The 23,936-nt window shown below is 44.2% G+C and overlaps 3 protein-coding genes across 3 annotated transcripts; 2 read left to right on the top strand and 1 right to left on the bottom strand.

Annotated features, from left to right (window-relative positions):
- The first annotated feature begins 1,033 nt into the window (after positions 1–1,033).
- On the top strand, positions 1,034–8,700 carry lbhl (LBH regulator of WNT signaling pathway, like). Its single transcript, XM_070970529.1, has 4 exons — positions 1,034–1,683; positions 5,901–5,976; positions 6,275–6,569; positions 7,467–8,700. The coding sequence occupies exons 1-4, from the start codon at positions 1,592–1,594 to the stop codon at positions 7,535–7,537; spliced, it is 534 nt and encodes a 177-aa protein (XP_070826630.1). The 5' UTR covers positions 1,034–1,591; the 3' UTR covers positions 7,538–8,700.
- A 998-nt stretch (positions 8,701–9,698) lies between these two features.
- c5ar1 (complement C5a receptor 1) lies at positions 9,699–11,975 on the top strand. The gene is made up of 2 exons (XM_070969605.1): positions 9,699–9,712; positions 9,963–11,975. Exon 2 carries the CDS (start codon positions 9,975–9,977, stop codon positions 11,025–11,027), a length of 1,053 nt encoding a protein of 350 aa, XP_070825706.1. The 5' UTR covers positions 9,699–9,712; positions 9,963–9,974; the 3' UTR covers positions 11,028–11,975.
- Positions 11,976–11,990: 15 nt separating this feature from the next.
- On the bottom strand, positions 11,991–22,547 carry LOC139335837 (dapper homolog 3). The gene is made up of 4 exons (XM_070969604.1): positions 22,093–22,547; positions 15,625–15,757; positions 15,136–15,246; positions 11,991–14,841 (listed from the first exon to the last, which is right to left on the bottom strand). Exons 1-4 carry the CDS (start codon positions 22,321–22,323, stop codon positions 13,325–13,327), a joined length of 1,992 nt encoding a protein of 663 aa, XP_070825705.1. The 5' UTR covers positions 22,324–22,547; the 3' UTR covers positions 11,991–13,324.
- Positions 22,548–23,936: the final 1,389 nt, after the last annotated feature.

Below are 23,936 nucleotides of genomic sequence, written 5' to 3'. Positions count from 1 at the left end.
GCAAGACCCTCTCGATTATAATTAATGTTTCTTTAGGTCCCTTTCTTTAGGTTGGGTCACGCAGCTACGTAATCGTCAGAGCCGCCAGCAGGGGGCGGCACTGCCTTTCTAGGAACCTGTTGACTATTTTCATACTATTTAGTGTGTCTCTTATCTAAAAGTGGATATACGAAATATTGAAATGTGTTTTTTGTTATTTTTTTACCTGAGGCCATGAGAAAGAGGTGATGATGACATGATGCACACCTGTTAAAGATAATAATTTAGATAAGGGCAATGGTACAACACAGTAAAAAGATCAAAGATATATGATATTCATCATTGCACGCAGATGGATTTAAACCTTTCTTCAGTGGTCTTTCCATGTTCAGACTGCAAAATGACACAATTACACCATACACATGCTGGCCTGTCCGGTAAAATCTGCCCTTCCTCCTGTTTGTCTCCGGAACAAGTCATCTGTCACACACAGCTGCAACTCATCTGCAGTTAGCCTGTAACATAGTTCACTGCTTGTAGAGAGAAGCTCACGGTTACTGTAAACTCTGAAAATTGATTTTTGGGCCAATTGTTTTGACCAATTGTTGCACTACAAATATTGAACTGGAAATTTTCTGTGACACTGAATTAAAAATACAACAAATTATACATTCCAAAATTTTAGACGGTGTAGCTGTTCTACTGCAGCAGTACGGTAATGTGCAAAACCAACCTAACAGAAGTTCTGCAGAAGGAGGATGCCCTTCACGTGGCACCAGCTCCTTCACTACCTTGTTCCATATATAGCCTACTGACTTAGCCTACAGAGGGGATTACACACTGCTGTTAGCAGTGCTCTCTCTGTGTAGCAATAGTTGGAGCCTGTTATATATATATACATATATATATCTGTCCCCTCCCCACCCCTGAGCCCTTGATCCCTGGGCTAATTCCATGAATCGTCCAAATCTAAATCCACTGATGGAGCAATGGCACACTCAGTTGGAAACGGGCAGAAAGAGGCACGGCCCTCCAGCAGACAGGATGGGGAAGACAGAAAAGTGCTCATATCAAAATTTGCAAAACTTGTGCTTGTTCACTTTGTGAGCAGTTATGCTCTTCCTCAATCAATTTAGCTACCATCAACAGAGGGGCTGTGTGCCATCTGTGCGCCCTTCATATGTTTCTTTACAGATGTACCAGTGACCCAGTGTGCCAACTCATCAGAGGGGACTGTCAAGCCTGACTGACGTCACCCATCCAGCCTCTGTAATCGAAAGAGACGCTAATCCTGCTGCACTCCAAAGCCTGGCAGTGGGGTGGGGTAGAACAGACAGGGATATTGACAGACATAAGGAAGGAAGTTGGATACTGGAGAAAAGGGAGCGTATGAAGACAGACTCAGCGCTGACCTGGTCTAGACAGGTGCTGTCCTAACTGACAAAAAAACCCAGCGCACATCCACCTCCTGCTCCTCTGCTTAACTCCTGGGACCTCTGAGGGTTTTGGACCTCCCCATCCAGGCTTCGCCCTGGAGGCCAAAAGCCTCACTGAGGGCTCTGCAGAGGGGGAATGCTGTGGGAGCTGCTCGGCTCCACCTGCACCCCCTCTCATGTCACCTGAACTCGCATTGGAGGAGCCGGGCTTCACTACTGTGGAGCTGTGCCAAGATGGAGAGGACATCTGCCTGACTGCAAGTGAGGGGTAAGAGGCTGATGAAGTTTACGTGTGTGCGTGAGTGTGTGTATTTCAGGCACAAATATCATTCAGTGAAAACTGTGGGTTTTCCCCAGGCTGAATCATGATGTAGATAATAAAAAGTGTGAACCTTGACCCTAACTTACCCTAGAGTCCCCGCCCTAAGCAGAAAATATTGCTGACAGTTTTACCACAAGTTCCATTTAGCAGCTGCTCTGGAGATTTTGATTATATTATTATAAATTAACAACACCTTTGACACATTCATATTTACATTTGCACATTTTAACTATTATTATTATTATTATTATTATTATTATGGCTATATGTTCTTTTTATAGAAGTTTGTAACTTGGTAGTTGTACTGCAGAAAAAGATGGAAGATTATAAACTAGGTTTAATTTACATAGGGTTTACTAGCTATAGTACTAAGAAGATAATGAATGATTAGTGGAATGACTGTTAAATCCTCATTTCATTAACTTTAGGACTGTTTGCTACATGGCTGTGGAGTGATGAACCCCATTATGAGCCCATTAATTGGTTCTGTCAAGCTGCTTGCTGTCAACAGTCCAGCTCTGGCGATGCTAGAGAAGTGTAAAATAGCTGTGACAGAACAGGAAGCACTCATGGCCTGCTGTAATGGCACCACAGAATTTCTTCAGCATCACTTCTTTGATTGCACAAGAGCAGCACGTTTTAAGAAAGCTTTACAGGAACATTTCTCAGCAGGTTTTGACTTATACATCTCAACTCTCATTTGTGGCTGAATGGCCAGGAGGGCTCTGAGATGAGACAGTGATAAGCAAAATGTTTCTGTGGAAACAGGAAAAAGAAATGCTTATCAATTAGTTTATTGAGCACATCTGCCACATCTCTCACACCTCACAGTTTTCTCTGCCAGATGACAACTAAATTTGTGTGTCACTGATTATCTGGCTTGTGGGTGCTGTGAAAATGAAAAATTTTGTTTTTGGAAAAATGGGGAGAAACTTAAAATTTTTTTTTTTGCATAATTAGTTGCAGTACATTCCTTATTTTATTTATAATGTATTTTTTAGTTAAATATGAAAGGCTTTCTGCACAGTGTTACACTGTAGGTTTGAACCCGTGGCATGCAAAGTACAGTACGCTGCACAAACAAAGAGCGATTGTTGACTGAGCTGAAACATGCAGGTGTTCAGAGAGAGTGTGTATGCGAGGGATTACATGGAGGTTAAGCTTCTTCATCGTTATAGCTACTGAAAGTTTCCATCCCAGGTGGCACACAAACAGCTTAGCGTGACACAGTTGTCAGCAGCGTAATATCAGAAATTGAATTGTAGAGCTGTGCACATTCACAAGTGGGTCAAAAATGATAGCATCCATCCAAAGCTGATCCTATTTAGATGAGAACAGGGTGTCCTCGTTTTGACGGCTCTGCAAACTGGCTTAGTGTTTCTTCATTTGTCATATTATACAATGAACATAAGGATGCTGATAGGAACACTATGCCTGAAATCTGTGACAATAAGGCAGTCAGAGAGAAAAGATCAGCTGAAATCAATTCAGCTCAATTCTAGTCAGAGCTGTTCAATTTGAGAAAGACAGAGACAGAGAGACGACGGGGGCAGAGGGAGGGAGAGACACCATTGAGGCAATTTCTGAAACTCTCAATTGTTATGAAATGATTCATTCTTTCGTTGCCTAATATATTCAAATCAATAGAAAACTCTTGTTGAGATTCCTAACGTGTGTCCAGCAATTGTAAAGGTCACCATTTCACCATCTCAGTTTAGCATGTTAGCATGCTAACATTTGCTAATTAGCACTGAATACAAAGTGCAGCTGAGGCTGATGGGAATGTCATTAGTTTTTATTTATTTATTTATTTATTTATTTTTAGGTATTTGGGAATAAACATGAAGTAGTGTAGTAGTGAACCACTGATGGCTGACATGATGATGACACTAGATGAAAAGTTAAGGAACCAAAGTTACAAGATACATCTGCTGGAAACCATGAATGTATAAAATGTCACGGCTTTACATCTAATAATTACGGTTACAAGATATAGTTTGCATCTGGAAATACATTACATTGCTATATTTCTTTGTGAAACAGTACTTTATAAATAATAAGCCCTCTCCTTGTAGCATTGAACAGCTGTTATATTTGCTAATTCGATTTCTTATTGAATGTTTATTTCCCTCGTGCTGTTTAAACTAGGCTGCATGCTGACAATGGATTGGCTATATATTTAGACCCTTTTTCCTGCTTGACATCCACTTGTGTAGCTCACTTCCAGGAAGAATTCACAATTCAAGACATTTTACCTCCTTAGTTTGACACAGAATGTGACTGGTGCTGCTCTGAGGAAATGCCAAAAAGTACCCAACACAGGGTCTAAAAACAGAAGGACTAGAGATAAAACTTGTCTTTCAACTGCAATTTCATTAAAGAGGAGGCCAGATTTAGCAGATTGTGTCATTACACCAGGCCTCCGAATGACAACAAACCATGATTGGTACTTATGGAGCGAGGACAGACACAGTGAGAAAAAGAAAGAGGGAGCAGGAGAGAGGGATAAAAAGAGGATTCGGACAGATCCTCAGTCCTCCTTAATCCCCCGTCGGCTTTTCTGGAGACCATAAACAGATTGACGTTGGATGCAGGCGCAGGCTCATGCATGTAACAGAAACTAGTGACTGCTTTACAGACACCGTGGACCCAGCATGCAGTCTGATAAAGGTCATCTGATCAGGGCTTGGCTAAAAGAAAACAGAGGTGACTGACTTTGCTGTTTTTCACACCAAATAGTGCAAGTACTAGCTGTGAGATGACATGAGGGATTTCAGAGCACGCTTCTAAGGCCTTAGTTAGAGCCCAACCCAATCACCAGAACAGATGTTGATGTTTGTTTCTGCGAACCATGGATATATTAAAACTTAACATTTCCTTGCATTCAAACTTTATGCTTCTTCAGGTTTTTGGTATTTGGATTTGATATGATGCATATGAAATGTACAAATTTAATGTATTCATAGTCTGAAGAAACACACAGTGCACATTTTACTAGTGACTGGGCTGAAGAGCTCTTTGTAAGAGCTGGCGGATCCAAAACAGAGAATTTATTCTGTTTGCCTTCCGGTCAGGAAACAGGACAGAGGACAGGACCCATTTTGGTATCAACCCCCATTTGAGTTCTGCACTAATCTGAGTGTGTTTCAGTGTGTGTGTTAGGAGAATCACACACTCACACATAGTCACATAATTCATATCGCCAGACCAGCTTTGGCAAATCAGATGTAGGACTGAAAATCTCTGACCTATCAAAAGCCTGGGACGTCGGATACAGAGATACTAGTGTAATTCAGCGGTGACATTGGGGCATGAGGGGGGCAGTGATGTTATTTCATAGAAAACCGGATGAAGTGATCTCTCAGTGGATAGTCGCTGAGCTGTGGAAAGCCTGTAGACATGTCAGAGTGAGAGTCACAAGGCCATGTAAGCAGGCAGTCATTTCCTGATCGTTTTCCATCTGGTTCGCTGTCAATCACTGCGGATTTCTGGTGTATGTTGTACCGCCATAGGTGCTCAACAACATTCATCTGACTTCCAAAGGTAGTACAGAAGATGTCCAAATGATCATTTTGAGAGTCATATGATGGTGAGAGTTATAGAATCAAAGTTATGAGATCTTTCATCCCAAAAGATGAAGAGCCTTTGTTTGTAATAGAACCTCCTCAGTGGACAAACTATTTGCTTAATACGTTAAAGCCTGCCTGCTTCTTTTTAAATGTATTCAAAAAGAATTTTTGGGGGAGTTTCTGTTGTATTGAAAGGTATTTCAAGGACTTTCTGAATAGGATTTCTATGAGTTTCAGCAGTGATTCTATAGTGAAACCCAAAGAGGTTCTGGGCGGGATCTCAGTAGGCTTTAACTGGATTTTAAGGAAGTCTTCTGAAATCAAAGTCTTATGAAAACTGGGCTCTTTTGAGGTTCCAAGAGAAATTCAAGGTATTCTGTAATACTACTAGAGTTGAGTAAAACTTGCTCTATGGGGATTTTTTGGTTTCTACAGTATTAAAAGGATTTAAAGGGTTTCTACAGATATAAAGGAGGATTAAAAGAGATTTTTTTTACGGGCTTCAGATTCACAATGTGAAGAGCAGTTTCCATCCTTGTTTCATTACAGTGTACGTTTGTTTCTAGTCTTATTGTGGCTTTGTTTCCTCTGCAGAGAGATGGAGGAGGTGAGTGGTCAAGATCCAAACTGTGAAGATGAGCAAAGGAAGGACCAGAGGTTGCCATTCCAGGTCTGTTCCATCATCCTACTGTGACCAGACTTGTTCAAATAATTATTGAAGGGCAGCAGAGAGAGAGAGAGAGAGAGAGAGAGAGAGAGAGAGAGAGAGAGAGAGAGAGAGAGAGAGAGAGAGAGAGAGAGAGTATATATAAATATGAGTGTGGTCAAAACTGGGCCTTACCTCAAAACTATTAAGACAAATGTGGATTTACAGATTGGATTAACACTGAGGAACTTGAGTGTGAACTTACTTTCAGTATGACTCCTGTCCTCAGTTCTCAGTCAGCTCTCCCACCTTCTTTCTCCAGATCTTCCCTGAACCTGTTGAGGTTGTCCTGGGCCCAGAGACCACCTTAAACAGCCTGGACCACGACCACGAGAAGGAGCGTCTACCCTCCATTGTTGTGGAACCCACGGAGGTGAGCGAGGTGGAGAGCGGAGAGCTACGCTGGCCACCAGAGAACATGGACATGGAGGAAGACGAGGAGGACCTGTTCTTGGAGCAGTGCATCCCCCCAGCCAACATTGCAGACTGGGGAGAAGAGGAGGAGGAAGAGGAGACGTCAGTGATTCTGAACCAGCAGCAAGGCTTGACACTCATTGGTGAGTGACTCTGCATTATACTCGTGATTGTAGAAAACCTCAGATTAGCCGCTGTAACAGCCCTGTCCACCAGCATTTCTTTTTGGTTTCCTGCCACAGTTGAAAATACATTTTCAACTGTGGGGTGTCAGCCTTTTTATGACGCCTCACTTCTCATATTTTGTGGGAAACTGTGTGTTTCTGTGTGTGCGTGTGTGTGTGTGTGTGTGTGTGTGTGTGTGTGTGTGTGAGTGAGTGAGTGAGTGAACTGCTACCAAGATTGTTTGGCTCCCACAAACCTAATAAATACAGTAGATTATCACACAGTCAGCATTTCCATGGTGCCTTGTTCTCTAATATTGGGTGGAAAGATGAATGTGTGTGTGTGTGTGTGTGTGTGTGTGTGTGTGTGTGTGTGTGTGTGATTATATTATATTATATAATCATTGTATTATATTATAATACATTATGACTGTATATTTGGCTCAGTATCCACTGGGAAACACCCTTGCAACACCCTAACAACAACCTAAAACACCTTAATAGCCTAATCCCTTTGCAAACACGAAAGCGATGTCAACCAAAGTCCTGCTAGCATCATCAACAGAAGCAACAGCTTAGGAAATTGTTAGCAATATGCTAATAATGTTTGAATAGTCATCGAGAACATCTAGATGAAAAGGAAAAGGTTGTTTAAAGCTAACGAATGAGCAAACTTTGGAGAGTGTCTACTTTCGCTCTTCTCTAAGCATTTCTTTAATGCCTCTATTATGAAAATACCACTTACACTGCATTTACAAAGAAGAGAAAAAAGGCTCAAAAAAACCTGGCAGGAGTGGCTGTGGATCTCTGTGAGAGCTAATGTGGATAACTGCTAGCTGTTGAATGTGGCTTCAACGGTGTGCTTTTCTTCTGCAGACCTGCAGTCGGATGCATTTCGAGACGACACCCCGACACTCCCACCGAGCAGTGCACCGGCCCTCAACTGACTTAACCCCTGAGACCTCTGATGGCCCTGTGAGGAAACATCCTGACATTCAGTAACATTCAGGCAACAACTATGGCACAACAAAGCAACCTGGAGTTTGACAACGGCAGCTGAGGCAAAGTCTGAACTGTAAGCCCATGTTGAAAATATGCTGTATATGCTGAGAAACAAGCCAGTTTGCTCCCACTGTGACATCTAGGACCACATTTATGTCAATGTGTACAAGAAGAGCCAGGTTCAGACATGCCTGCACACATGGGAACCTGAACAGGGACACAAATAGACCTTCTCAGACGCAAAAAACCTGGTGACAAAGATTTGAGCAACACTGTATCTTTGCTGTTTTTTTTTAAACTTTTAGAAAAAAAAATGCTGATGTTGTGACTTTGTCTTTCATTTCCCTTATTTCCTAATTTTTAAGGGCTCAGTGACGTCATAGGGCTAAAATAGAACATCCTGCCGTGGCAACAGATTTTCTCTAGTTTGTGCTTTGTTACTTCATCTCTGTCGGTGTTGCAGGTAACAGCCCGTAGCTTATTCACCATCTTTCTCGTAGATTATCCGTTTGACCCCACAGTACCTGGTCATACCTTCAGTGTGAGCAGCATCAATCAACGCGCTGTGAAATGTCGGCTGTTCTCTGAAACGACTTGCTTTTTAAAATGTTTGCTCAGTCCTGAATCTGTGGAGCATTGTAAGACGTGATCTTTTCTAAACCGAAGTCACTGACGGCATTCAATGACTGCGATTTGATCCGAGTCAATGAGGCAACCAGAACACAATCAGATGTCTCATCGTGCGTGATGCGAGTGACTTATGCTGACTAACGCTGTGGGCTTTGAATCAGAATTTTCCACAAGGTTACAGAAATCACTGGTCAGAGGCTTTCTTTTTTCCTTGCTGGACATGATTGGACATTCGATCTGTCTGTCATGCATACTAAACCAAAAAAAAAAAAAAAAAAGAATAAAAGAGGGCAGCTCTAGTTGCTTTTCATGACAACAGTTGTAGGCGCCATTGAGAACTCTAGAGGTGTAATAATCTAGTTTGTGTGTAGGGTGATTTGTGAATAACTTGTATATATGGAAAAGCTCTTGTGGAACTGTAAAATGATTATTATGAATTTGACAATAAAGTACTTTGTCCCACTCATACAAGAGGTGATTATTGGGTGCTGAAGGTTTATTTTAGTTTTTTGGGTTTTTTTTAACATTGAGGAAATGCTGCCCTACTAGATCCACTTCTTATATAATACTTGTCCTTGAATCTTAACTACAAAATTCTCTTATGCAAAATGTGCTAATTAAACAAACTGGCAGACTGCACCATTTTCAGGCCTTCATATACCCCACAGTATAAAGACAGACTAGAACCCAGGTAAGTATTATCAAAAATGGGAAAGCAGCATTTTTCATGAAGGGGAGATAAAACAGAGAGAGCAACTTGGAGGTACATTTTGAAGTAAAGAGGCCGAAACTGAGAAGTAAGTAATATAGATTTGAGGGAGGGTCTCTAGTCAATAAAGCACATTAAGTTCTCTTCATATCATTGTATATCTAAAGCAGCAGCAACATGTTTATGAGGGTTTAAAATGTGTCTTTTGTAATCATTATTTTACATTCACGATTCTTTTGAAACATGCATAGATCTCTAATACTGGATTAAGGTGTAGTGTTTCACCACTGTCTTTGTATTGGTAAATAAAGCTTATATCGTGTAATCTTGAGGGCAAATTAACATTATTTACTGTATTAAACCGTTAAAATTATGACAAACTGCTAAATATGATTCAGAAATACCCTGATATACGTGGTGACCATTCAGAATTTCAGATGAATCCAGGATCAGAGTGATAAACCAGCGTAGGCCGGTGAACACGATCACAGCATTTTAAGATTGTGTCATAAAAATGTTAGATGATGGGGTGCAATATGAGATATGACTTGAATTTCAGCAAAATCATGCAGAATCACTTTGACTTTATCTGGTAAACACTTTTTTGTTTGAATTAAACTTTCTGTGCCGAGAAGACTACATGTCATCTTTTTTTAGAAATATTGTGCAAGTGTGTGTGCGTGTAAGGGGTGGGGTGGGGGGGTGGGTATAAAACACACTTAAAAGCAGAACAGCTCCATAACTTCCTGCTGGCAGTATGGCTACAACATCAGCTCAACCCGTAAGTTGAAATATCAGCAAAATCCTAAATTGAATTTTAAATGAGACTGTTTTTATTAAGTGTATTTTACTTAGTTAAGATAATCCATCTTTAATCAGATTAAAATGTTGGGACTGTTTTGGTCTAATTTAAAGGATTTATCTTTTAAAATTATCACACATTACAACTGTGAAAGTTCAATTGAAATCTCTTCATGAAACATGATAAAAAGGTTCTCATGTAGGCTATTTGACATCTTTTCCACCTGCAGCTTCAAGGACTCATGGGCTATGATGACTACAAGATGTTTGACTATAACACATCTGACTATAACATATCAGACTACACACTGCCGGAGATTCCTGACAATTTGACGCCTAAGATCCAGCCGATCCAGATAGTGGCTCTGCTCCTCTACGGCCTTGTGGTCCTGCTGGGTGTCCCTGGAAATGCTCTGGTTTTATGGGTGACGGGGTTCTGCATGCCCCGCTCCGTCACCTCAATCTGGTTCCTCAACCTCGCCCTGGCTGATCTCCTGTGCTGCCTCTCCCTCCCTCTGCTCATGGTCCCGCTGGCGCACGATGACCACTGGCACTTCGGCCCCCTGGCCTGCACGCTGGTCAAAGGCCTGTTTTACCTGGTGATGTACTGCAGCGTCCTGCAGCTGGTTCTGATCAGCGTGGATCGCTGGATGCTGGTCAGCAGGCCCGTCTGGTGCCAGAACAACAGGCGGTACAGGCTGGCTGCCTGTTCTTGTGTTGCTGTCTGGTGCCTGGCCCTGCTTGGCAGCACCCCCCAGTTCATCTACACCAGGGAGATCAAGGCAGGTGAAGTGAAGAGGGAGTGCCTGACGGTGCACACCCTGCTCAGCGCCTGGCTCATCACCTCCTACCGCTTCCTGGTGGGATTCTTGATACCTTTCCTAGTGATCGTGGCCTGTCACCTGGAGGTGTACAGGAAAGCAAAGAGCGGACTCTCCTCCAGTCGGACCCGCTCCACGCGCACGCTGAGGGTCATCGTCGCTGTGGTGCTGAGCTTCTTCCTGTGCTGGCTCCCACTCCACATCGTGGACTTCCTCATATTGGTGACCCCTCGAAATTCTCCCCATAGCCCCACAATTTACCTGGCACACGTGCTAGCGCTCTGCCTGGCGTATTTCAACAGCTGCCTCAACCCGCTGCTCTATGTGTGCCTGGGCCGGGGCTTCAAGGACAGCATGAACCGCTCGCTGCGCAACATGCTGCACTTCATCAGCGAGGATCCCACGACCAGAGTGACCATCACTAATAACGACACCAGGAGCTCAAGCTACGGGAAGGAGGCCACCAAGGTCTGAGGGTGATACACTGTGGTGTTTGTATTAAAGTGATCCAGCTTCAAAAATTGTGGCTGGGGTTCAGCAGGTGTTGGTTTAGTTTGGCAGGAGTGACCTCTGCTGCGCCGAAGCGGCACAACTACAGGGGTTCACCATAAACCATGATAGTCAGATCGGTCTTTTGACACACTCTGGTCACATAAACCCAGACCGAAGCTAAAGTTCAGTAATTGACAGTGTAAAAACGGCAGCTGTTTTAATGCAGAGGCATTGAGATTGTATTTAAAGATGTTATCGGGACTTGCAGATCAGGAACTATTAGCCAACTTGCAGTATTTCGTGTATGCATTCGTGCCCCGTGCAACAAAATGCTGGCCACTTCTGTTTTTTGTTCCCACGAATGGATGATCTGTGTTTGTTATATAATAGAAGACGGTCATGTCTCTTCATTACTGTGTGAGCTGCAATTAAAGCTTGGTGTCCGAAATTAGACATTGAGATGCACTTGCTATTGTTTTATGTCGTAAAAAATGAATAATTATTTCTTGTAACACACACATTTGATTACCTCATGTACCATAAAACTTACCATAGACATAACAGCAAAACAGTCCTTTTGTGTAGTACTACGCATGAACCGCATGAGGGCGCTGTACTCCAAATCTCTGATGCTGAGGGGCTCATCGATGGTGAGCTCTTCCTCTGAGAGAACCATTGTTTCAGTGTAACGTACCCTTAAGGCAATAAATAAGATAGGAGAAGTGATTTGAGCGAGTATGAGCTTAAGCCATGTTTGTGGGTTTGTCAAGTACTTCACACAACGCAGCATGTATCCAGAAGTCCAGAGAAGAAATGTGCATTCGTCATCATTTGTCACTTGCGTAATGCATGCCTCATTTATGTTAATTTATCTTTTAGACTGATCTTCTTGTATTACAACGTTTGAGAATAAACAAAGCAATAAAAATGTCAGATACCAAAATTAAGAGCAAAATCGCCTTTATTTACAAACTACATTCATTCCAAAGAAGGCCACAAGATGGTATATACAAAAATGTACATGTTTACAAGAGAGTCTAAGTCTGTGCACATACTATATGTGCATGCATGCGTGTGCACTGGCCCCTTACTATGGCCTCTACTAAACCCATTCCTGACTCACAGATATGTGTTTATACACACTGGCCCCTAAAGCAGCTGGCAGAAGAGAGGTAGTGGACAGCTCACTTCAGCGTGAATCCACAGTTTACAAAGAGGCAGAGTACAATTACTGACGCCCTCTGCTCAGAGACTAATAATCAACACATGAATGTAAATGTAGATTTGTATTGTACATCTTTGTCCACTCCCACACAAATGAGAGATTTTGCTACAGGATTGTGGATGTCCATGTGCATGACAAGTCCTCCCTCGAAGTCTTACCACACACTAAAATGAAAAGTAAAATTAAAATTTTAGTCACGCTTTATTTGATGGGTTTGTGATTTCTGAATAACATCCTCATAATTTATGAATCATTTCCAAAAAGTTGGAATAAAAAAGTCATTGGGTACTGATTTGTGGGAAAACAAAGACAGCGTTCAAACTCCAGTTAAATGAACATACAATGCATTTCAGTGATTTGGTCGTGTGGCCCAGTGAGGCTTTTAGCCAGCTGACCACACAAAATATGAAAGTTTGAGCATAAAGTCTACAATAATAACTAAATAATCAATGAGTATGCCTGGGTTTAAATTGAGCTGTTATTTCCCTTTGATTAGTGCCAATTGATGGAAATTAATGGGAAATTTTGAACCTGTCAAACAGAGAAAACTGACATTTCTGTGGAAAATCAGCTCCACAAAACACTTTAATCTCATTTCTAGAGTGTTGCTGTTCAGAGAGACTTGAATCTTTTGACAATATACATATTAGTCATGTAGACTTGGATTTGGCCAACTCTGCACTAGAAGAATTAATTAACCATGACTCTCTTGATTAATGAAACTGTAAGGCCAACAGACATAAAAAAAAATGGCAGCATGTCAACACAGTGTAAGTCTGCATCACATCCATTATTATCAATTACAGAAGGATAATGGCCATTAGTCTAGTGTCTGATGGTTGTCAGCTACAGGATAAATTCAACCAGATACTACAGACAAATGATCTCTAGCAGATGTTTAATCATTAGCATTAATGTAAATGTCTCTTGCTAAGAGCGTACTGTAATTAGAGGTAGATGGAGAATAAAGACTGGATTGGTTACTTAACATATGATTGGTGACCAAAATTTGGCTTTACAACACAATAGTAACAATATGAATTTGACCATTTCCTCATACGGTAGTCATAACTTTGAGGGACCCTGAGCGGAATCTGAGGATCTTCTTTTTGAGAGCATGGGAGGCTTTGATCTTGACAAAGGCTTTTGGTTGAGAGGGGGCATTGGCAGTGGCCTGTGGTGAAGGTGAGGAGGAGGAGGAGGTAGAAGCGAGGCGTGGTGGCAGCTGCTGGGGCCACACCAGCCCCCCACTCTCATCTGAGTCACTGGACAGTGAGCTGGAGGCTGGGGAATACACCTCGCTCATGCTGGACTCAGACTCTGCGGGGGCGGCACCAGCATAGCCCTCCTCTCCCTGACAGAGAGGGGCCCTCTCCTCAAAGTCTGGGTGCCAGCGCTGGGAGTGCTGCTGCTGCTGCTGGTAGCAGTTCTGGGGTTGGGAATGGGGACAAAAGTGACCATGGCGAGCTTTCCGGGGAGGTCGTCTTTGTGCCTGCCCTGCTAGGGTCTCCCCCTCGTCCTGACTGAGCTCCAGGTTAGAGCACCAACGTCGCCTCCCGATGTGAGTGTTGTTGCCCGGGTGTGGCCCTGTGACTTGGCCTTGGTTCTGAGTGTGATCCCCTCTGCCTTGGTGCCTCTCCGTGGTGCTGTACCTGCGCTCAGGCAGCACTCGTTGGCCCAAGAGACTGTTTTCAGACTGGGATCGACTGGTTTTACTGCTTGATTTCTTGGCTCTCTGACGCTCGTTGTGGCTCTTCTTTGAGGTTCTGGACTTGGAGTTTGGGTGGTCAGGAGTGGTGAGAGCTCGGTTGGGCTTAGGCTGCTCTGGTTTGTAGTGTCTAGGGGAGCGCACGGGGGCATGGCAGCCTTTTCCAGGGATGTAATGAGCACTTACTAAATTGTGTTTGTGATCAATAGGAGGTTGTGGATGTAAGTAATGCTGGGGGGATGGAGGTTTGCAACAAGGGTCAAGAGCCCCAACACCACAGTGGGGGTCCAGGGAGGGCAGAGGTGATGGTAGCCTCTCAGTCAGGGAGTGTGGCCTGGGCTGGGGGTAGGGCAGAGCCAGATAGCAGTCCTCCTCCAAAGACGGGGCTTCTCCTCCACAGGCCTCCCCCTCCTGCAGGTCACAACCCCAGCCGTGGCTCTTGGGGTTTGCCGAAAGGTCAACGTGGGGCTGGAGATAGGGGTCAGGAAGGCGTTGCTCTGTGGTCAGAGAGGGAGTTCTCCTGTGTAAGGAGCTGTGTCCGGAGGCACAGCAGTATGGGGGGTCGGGGCTCAGGGTGGTGCGAGGCAGACATGGCCGTGGTGCGAGGGTATGGCGCTGGATGAGACTTAGTATGTAACCCTCCACCCTCAAGGCCTGCTGGTAGTCCTCCTCAGTGATGTGATCCTCCACAGACTGCTGCTGAAAGGCTTGGTTGTCGCTGCTGAGGTTCCACTGCCAGGAGTCCACTGCTGTGCCCTCCTCAGCGATGCCCTCCAGAGGTGGGTAAGGGGCGGAGAATGAGCGGGGTAGGGTGGTGCGTAGGACTGGCACGTCCAGTTCTCCATTCGGCACGAGGGGGTCACCTAAAACAGAAAATAATACTGTTGTAGGTCAAGATGCAGGGGCATCATTGTAATACTACAAACCAAATAATAATAAGACAAGCAATGTGCTTAAATAAAGGTAATGTGTTACTATCATAAGGCAAAGAGACTATGTTTAAATCATCATGAAATAATTATTAATTGCAAGACAGAAGATACCAGAGAAGAGTAACAAATCAGCCATCTTTTTTCCGAGAGATGAGATGAATACATGCTTCGATTCAATGTATGTTGCGATTTCTGAGTGTGAAGTGCACGTGTACTTTTTCTTACCAACAGACTTTGGCCTGTCGTTGGTGGAAGCCCAGGAGGAAACGGTCTCTGTGGGCTCAGTGGAACAAGATCTTCCTTTTGGCGACTGACCCTCACTCAATTCATAGAAGCCTAGGACACGTGATTAGAGAGAGAGAGAGAGAGAGAGAGAGAGAGAGAGCGAGAGGAGGTGATCTCATTTATCATTGCTCACTGAGCATTCCAGGTCTCTATAAATATGCTGCTGGATGCAGGCAGTGTCTCACTGCATTTCACAAACAGGCCACAACACAAAACCGCAAGCAACTGGAGCATGAACGAACAATAAGAGCAGGAATAAATTACAAACTCATTGCATTTTAAAATGCAAAGAGAAAATGTTTCATGGCAAAAAACTGCTCACTGGTTTAACTGAAAGCGAGTGAATTGCAAAATGCTCATTTGGAAAACTCTGAACTTCATGCGCCTCCAAGCTGCGGCCAGAGAAAAGGTTTAAAACTGTGGAAGTACCAGAACTTGGCCGACTGTCGCCTGCGTCTCCTTCAGCTCCGTCATAGCAGCCATTGTCAGTGTCGATCCTCAGCTCTCCCACCTGCTGTTCCAGTGCTTGCATCAGGCCCCATGGGGAACTCTGAAGGGCACTCTGAAACACACACACACACACACACACACACACACACACACACACACACACACACACACACACACACACACACACACACACACACACACACACACACACACACACACACACACACACACATTACATCAACTTGAATTCATTTCCTGGAGACTTGCCCTAACACTAACCAAAGTCCTCACCCTAACATACAATGCTTTACATTATGGGCTCCAGCGTTTTGGTCCCCATGACACTGTTGGACCCCCACACCATGAGTGGGATCCCGGTTTTAAGACCCCGCAAACATAGAGAAACAAGGCCACACACGTATACACTTTCAGCCATTTTTTTCTTTTGTGTCTGCATTTGATTGCCTGTTGAGAAGAATTTTTTAAGTAGACAGTAAGAAGCAACAATCAGTGATTTCAACAACAAAGCAAAAAGTTCAAACGGCGCTCGCAAATCAAATTACTGGTTGGCAGAAGCGCTAATGACAGAAGCACAGCTGTGAGCTCTTCACTGCTTGTTTCTCCAGCTGCACACCAGCTCTCGTTTGGTTTGGCACTCACAGTCACCTGTTGAGATTAACTCGGAAGTTTGTGCGCTAGTGAATTAACGTACTAGATGGGTCGTATTTGGGTGTGTTGTCATGCAAATTCTCATAATGAATTTCACAAAGAGAGAGTCATCTTTTAAGGGTTTATTGCTATATTTAGTCGATCATTTGCGAATGCGCCTCTGTGCATACAGTCTCACAGAATATCCTCACCATCAGAGACTAACAACTGCTCTTAGTCCGTTCACAGCTCCCATCCATCTTTCTTACGGAGTTTCTTTCTCAGACTCTATGTGCTGAGAGGGAAAGGTTGAATCTCACTTCTGATGCATTTAACACCTGCTGGGAAGACGGCTTCACACTAAACAAAGCGGACAAAGCATCACACTGCGCACTTCACAGTACAGTATAAAGCAAGACAGCGCTCATAATGACAGATTAAGTTGCATTATGTTGTGTTAAGTCAGCCACTGACTTGATTCAAAACACTGGTTTGAGTATCAGTCACTTCATTTCCAAAGATGGATATTTCATTCTGATGAAAGAGCGATTTACAGGAAGTAGTTTTTTTAAACAGCTAACAGGAAATCAATCAGCTGACAGAAAAAAAAATAAGTAAAAAAAACCCAAAATGTCAAAACGGATAAAGCCACAACTCAGATGATACAGGTCACCACTGTGCGTGACTGCAGTGCATCCATGTACAGCATCCATATCTGTCACTGGGCTCTCCTGCGTAAGCAAACTTACAGGGGAAAGTCGGAACATGAATAATTCAAGGCTCTGTGAAGGGTGAGGGGACGTTCGATCATATGGGAGGGGGTGTGGGGGGTATATACACAGACACATGCAGACCTGTGCTACCCAGATATACAAACGTGCTTGTTCATAGATATATAGAGAAAAAAATGTAAGAACAGATAATCACAACACACACTCATCCTTGTACTCCTATCTTGAACACGAGGATCCTCGTCCGATGATATACATCCCAAAGACCTCACTCTGAAGATCCAAAACTCAGAATTGCTTCTCATAAAAACAGAGGTGCAGGAATACACACACACCCACACACACACACACTCACATACACTTGTAAGACATGAAATTGGACATGCTAGCTCAGCCAGCCAGACAATTTGCCCCGGTCTCATGTGGAAATCACCTGACACATGTACTGACATATGCAGACACTCACACGCACGCTTGTCTGCATGGCGTAACACACGCGCTCGCCTGCAAACACACTCACGCGCACACACCAACGCACTTCATTTTGTTGGAGGTGATGTTGTTGACACTCAAGGCTCATTAAGAGACTTCATTACCAGAAGATTGAGCATGTCCTCGAGGCAAGGTGACACTTTTTACATTACAAACCTGCTATGATGGACCACCTGTCAGACAACTGCTATAGTCGTCTGCACTTCCTGAGCGCTGTCTGTGCATTTGTGTGTTTGTGCCAATAAAACACTGCCAATAGAAACTCAGACAAACCCTGACTGACTGACCAGACTGAAATATTTCTAGTCCACTGACTTAGCTGATCCTCTGACACCCCCTGCAGTGCTACCATGAGGTTGATATTTTTGGTTTTAGTGGCAAGTTTCGACAATTATTGGGTGGATTGTCATATTTAGATGTTATCATGATCATTGTGACTTTGTTAGCATGTTAGCATTTAGGTCAAAACACAGCAGCGTCCAAGTCCTTCCTGACACAGCTGTTCCTTCCTCCTCACTGTCAATTTTCCCGGATCAAGACACATTTATATAATGCTTCCTTCACAGCTCAAGCTTGAAGAGAAAAGTCTGTGTTTGTGCTTATTTCACTTCTTCAAAACTGTAATTTATCAAGACGAAAATTCCCAGAAAAGAGGAAACTAAGTCTGCACTGCAGCTGATCTTTTGGTCAGTGCACCAATCAGTGCTTGAGCTCTGACGGCTTTGTCTTGCAGACTAAATGTGGTCATAATGCAAATGCTGTTGAGGGCAACTGACCCAAGCTAACCTATGCTTCCCACACAACCTCTTCACCACAAACACTTTTCTTTTGTCTCAACAAGAGCAGTTATTGTCTTAGTATAAACAAAGCATTAGCATCACTACATCACTATGGTTTTGTGTGGCAGACATGAAGAATCAGAAGCTTTGTTTTAGCGACTGGCGTGGGTTAAAGAAAAAGCTGGGAGGAGGGGAGACTATTGGAAATCAAAGAATCAATAATGCAGATACACAATTGATTGCTTGCTGCCATGCCCACAAATGCACACACACATACACACACTGTGGAAGCCGTGGTGGCGGTAATCAAATTACAATGCTGCAGGAAACAGACAAACCTTTGTGGACTAACAAACCAACCAAATACTAGACAACATTTAGTAATGTGGCTTTGGAGCATGTTCAGAGTGGAGTGGGGAGCATTTTGCAGGCTGGTCTTTGATTGCATTCTATTATTAATGGTCTCACACTGGTTCCCTGACACTCTGCACACTGTATCATTACTGTTTTACTGCATCCTCTGCCCCAGGCTGGTGGGGGAAGGGGGAGACAGGGGACACGGTGCAGCCAGCCTCACCTCAGTCATTAAGCTGTAACACACTGGGTGTACAACACATCAAGACCACCTGCTCTTTGAATGAAAACGACTGATCAGCAGGTGAATCCAGGACAACGCTGTAACTGATTACCGGCTGATTCACGTGTTACATCTTCTTTGGCTACTGAGGAGCAAAGATGGAAAGTGAGAAACAGCTTGATGAAAAAAAATTGAGCCAAGGAACATATAAGCTTTTGATTGTGTGAGAGAGGGGTGGTATAAAGACATTACAATTCCCCCATGCAAGAAAAAGGAATAATATGGACCTTGGCTGTTGAAAAGAGGATTTTTATCTGACTAGAACAGACCTCTAACCAGCCACCGGTTGAAGGGTTTTGAAACGATAGCGCCAGGATAGAGAAATCTATGGAACAGGGCACACAAGGCATGCAGCCGCACTGCTGGACTTGTATAATTAAAGCAATGTTGTGACTGGCTCCACACAGGGAGGGCTGTGGGAGGCCGGAAACACACACACACACGCATTTGATTAAGATACTCAGACACCTCAATGCTTTATTTTAATAAGGTAAATTAAATTTTAATGATAAATTCTTATTTGAGGTTGAATTTGCACGCACACACACGGACACACACACACACACACACACAGGTGCCCAGTGTTTACATAACCGTAGTGGATGGCATTCATTAGCGCGCTCTGACTCAGTCATACGTGCACTCAGGCTTGCAGGCAGGGCAGCAGGGAGGGTTGACTGTCAGTGTCTCTTAAGAGAGACGTGAGTCAGGCTGTGCTCATGTGATTGACATTAGAAGACATCGTGTTTGCAAATGTGCACTGGACAATCTTGTTTGTCTGTGTGCGTGTGTATTAACATGTCACCGTATATTTTCAGAATCTAATTTACCTGATTGCCTGTATAAAAAGCCAAATCACACACAGTCTGGTGTTTTTTTTTTTTTTTTATCTTTGTGTGCCAGAACAAAGGGGAGGAAACCACCCAGTGATCCACTCGAGTGGCCGGTCACTGCTGAGCAGACTGACTGCCCTATAGTCTCACTAATGATGTGCTGCTGTCTTAACATGAGGACACACTCAACCTGATCGATGACAAGCCAGCGCTTCAGTGAAGGCACAAAACAAAAGCAGAACCTCCTGCAGACACACAATCCTGAATGAGGAAGGTGTCCGTCGCTCTCATGCAAAGGCTTTCGCATGCACCCACAGGCACAGGTGACAATTAAACACTCGATTTGAATCCATGAGGTCAATACTTTCCAGGGGAGATGAAGCATCACTCTTAAGACTCCTAGAAATCAAACTCTTCCAGATGTAATGTCACACACTCATACACAGTTCATAGTATATTTCCCTCTGCTCTCTCCAAACACACGCATTTGGTAGCTGAGGGAGGTCAGAGCTGGATGCTTTCCCAGCTGCTGTCTGGCGTCCCACAGCTGTCAACACCTCCAAAAGCACACACTGTATGCAGGAGAGAAGGCCCCTCAGCCTGTCTGATCCGGGGCCTCATTCATGTCCACCGGCAGTCTCTCCCATGGGTCAGTTGTTTCTGTGTCACACGGTGAACCATACATTTTAGAGGCTTTAACCTACATGGAAGATGAGATTGGGGACTTGGCTCGGACGCAGATGGCGACCAGATATCGTGAAGACTCAATTTTGAGACTTCAATTAGAGTCCTGTCGGGCACAAAAAAAAAATTCCCTGAGGAACTTCTCGTGTAATTACTCACACGCTTGGATAAGCAAAACAGTTAATAAACATCGATCCGCAGACGCGTTGCGTGGAAAATGAAAAGGGGAAATATGCGAGCCTGCGGGGAAACGCGTGTCACTCCGACTCCGGCCTTGAAAAAGCCTGTTTCCCGTCAGTGTGGACGAGGAGGCAGCCTGAAAAGCGCTGACAGCTCCGGCACCACCAGGGGATATGAATTCACAAGACTGGTGTGTGTGTCTGTGCGCGCGCATTGGAACCGCTTGACCCTCGCGCACTCTGTGTTCTGTGAAATTGTTTTCTAATTAAATTAATCGCTGTTTTCTATCAGAATACTACAACACAAACTCAGATCCATGATGGCAAAAATAGCACAGTGCCCATATCATGCCACCCCAAACTGACGCCGGCGTACAATACCACCTATGCGCCTTATCCTCTCACTGGGGCCTCGGTCGGCATCATTAGTATTCTGCCCCATATGCGCCTATTGTTAGGCCCCCGACGGAGGAGAAGGAGGGAGGAGAGAAGGAGGTGTGAAAAGGAGGCGGCTGATTTAATTCCCTTTTCACCCTCTTTTAATAATGGCTTCCTATTGTCGCAATGTTGAGACAGCTTGCGCGAGAGCGGCGGCCAAACCAGACCGCCAGTCCCCAAAAAATGAAACTTGTCATCAACGGCAGCGTTACGATAAAATCAACATATAAAGCAGTATTTGCAGGGAAGAGCATGCTCAGCGGTGCGTAAAACTTTGTGCGGGAGATGCTGCTGCAGGGATGCGCATACACACACACACACACACACACACACACACACACACACACACACACACACACACACACACACACACACACACACACACTGATTTGTCTTGATTAACCCATTTTCTAATTCTCATGTTGCCGCTGCGTCAAATACGTTTATCGCAACTTCGCTGGAGCTCGACAGAGAGAAAACCTCATCAAATATGCTGAGGGTAATTATGACATGAACATGTGAGCTGCAACCGCAACTCACAAGCCGAAGGAATAATTCATTCCTTTATGATCTGCTGAGAGCACAAATAAGAGCTTGTTAAGTAGTAAAAGCTACAAAAGTCCATGATGAGGGAACAATGGGCCATTAAACACTTGGTCTGTGCCACAAACGGCGGGTGCTCCACCCCCTGATTTCGTTACCCACAGGCATAAATCTCAGCCCAAAGCACAGAAACGCATTACATCCCTTCAAGCAGCGAGCCTATTAATCAAGTTGAGTAACTTTTTTTGCAGATAGAGGTCACATCCACACAAAAGGCGCAGCCCAGTCCAAGAGTCCATCCAACGGTCAAGCGGATTACAATGAGGACACGCTGTAAAGGCTCTCAGACATTCAAAACTGTGTAGGACTGTGGCACATGGGGCAAAAACGGGGTTTCAAACCAGGGTGCGGTAGTACGGTGTGAGTCAACATGGAGGAGCTACTGGAATCCAAACATGCAGTAAAGACGCTCGAACTTCTTACCAGCTGACGCCTCAGTGTCAAGTTTTCCTGCCCCCAGCTGCTGAAACATGCCAGCTCTCCTCTGGAGCTGTTTTGGGGCAGGGGGTCTCCAAGGGCCAGCGCCCCCAGCACCAGACACTCCTGCCTCTGTTTGCGGAGCTCCAGCTCGCACAGCCCGGCCAGACTCGCCTCCAGGCGCTCCTTGGTCCGACTGCGTTCCACAGTCACCGGGAAGGAGAACGCACGGTGCATGCCCCCGCAAATCCCAGCCTTGGGTGCACAATGAAAGTAATTATTTCCCCTTCTCTGTATTTCTTTTCTCTCCAATTGGTCCAGATTTACGAGGGCATTCGCGGGCTATAAAAGGCCATGCTGCATCCCACTCCTTGTGATAGTGCGGTTGCCTTGGAGCAGCATGGTTTCCCAGACCATCTACGCTCTTTACATTTTCTATTTCGCAGCTGTCAAATGCAGGCACGGAGCCCCGCCCTCTGCGACCAGCCACGGCCAGAGAGTGGGAGTCATCCTCCCCTGTGCACATCCAATCTCGAGCCTTCATTGGACGTGAGAGGCTGGTGGGGTGCTGCGCGTAACGCTGTCCCATCCCCCTTGATTCATTACAGTGACGCCTCGACCTCACCCATTTTCCCATCCTGGTCTAGGACTAATGGACTACTTCAGGGGACGGTTATTTCTGGGCGTATAGTAAAACATTGGGATTTTATTAGCCTGAGGCGAATTAAAGCCATCGCGCAGCAGTGAAGCAGAGAATACATCTATAGCAAGACTGAAATACTGGCGAAAGAAGCTGTGAAGAAATAGAGGTTAGATATGATAAAATATACCATGACATCAGGTGACGCTCGTCAGTGCACAAGTACAGATGCTGCATTTGCAAGAAACTATAGAAAATAGTTTAACGCAATTATGGCACCACACCATCATAACAAGTAAGACAGAATGGCTAGAACATGGAAATACTTGTGTAGATAGAAGTTTTTATGCGTCTCCATCTCAGTGCCAGCTGCTCCTCTGCTGTGTCTTCAGGAGGCTGAGGAATTTTAAACAGGCTCATGTCTGGAGAAATCAGATAAAACGTCTTTGATTTGACATCTGAGTGTTTAAATCAGTGACGCATCACACTTCAGATGTCATTTTGTGTCTTCAGCAGCTCCTCATTCAGAATCTGAAATATTCTCTCCAAAACAAAAAGCAGAGCGAAAGAAGCTGCATTCATTTTCCTTATGGGCGTCTTCTACCAGTCACCTGTGGGCACTGTAAATGTATGCCTGTAATATATGTGTATAATGTGCAAAATGATATCTATAATTTAATATAAGGCATAGTCTAAGTTATATATTCTACATTAACATTTGCACCAGAATGAGAAACGTTTCTGTGCATATCTCAGTTGTCTCCTCCTCTTTCTCTTCAGTGACATGGACTGGCATCATAGCTTTCATCTGCATCCACTCACTGACTTTATATAACACAAACAGGCAACTAATTTGACATTCATGCAACAGTGAGACAATATGAGCCACAGGAAACCTATGAGCAGTCTGCTTTGAGCATACAGCAGGTTGAGAGGAATTCATGCTGTACGCGCGGCTCCCAAAATAACAATGCTTTCAATAGCTGGCATCAATATTTGAAAGTCTTTTGATTTGATTTTGCTTTTTCAAAGAGCAGTAACAGATGAATATTTCATCTTGGTGCCTCATGCAATCTTCCTCTGTACTACTCCACTGTGAAGTCTCCTGAGGTCAAACATACTGGCTCTTTAAGGATAACGACTCTTATTTCCTGCCCTAGAACATGATATATCCGTACGAGACTCAGTCAAAACCTCATGGAAATGAGTG

This window comes from Chaetodon trifascialis, chromosome 9, assembly GCF_039877785.1.
Source record: "Chaetodon trifascialis isolate fChaTrf1 chromosome 9, fChaTrf1.hap1, whole genome shotgun sequence".
NCBI classification, from domain to species: domain Eukaryota; kingdom Metazoa; phylum Chordata; class Actinopteri; order Chaetodontiformes; family Chaetodontidae; genus Chaetodon; species Chaetodon trifascialis.
The sequence above is the reverse complement of the archived record's forward strand: the minus strand, read 5'-3'. Positions and strand labels throughout refer to the sequence as shown.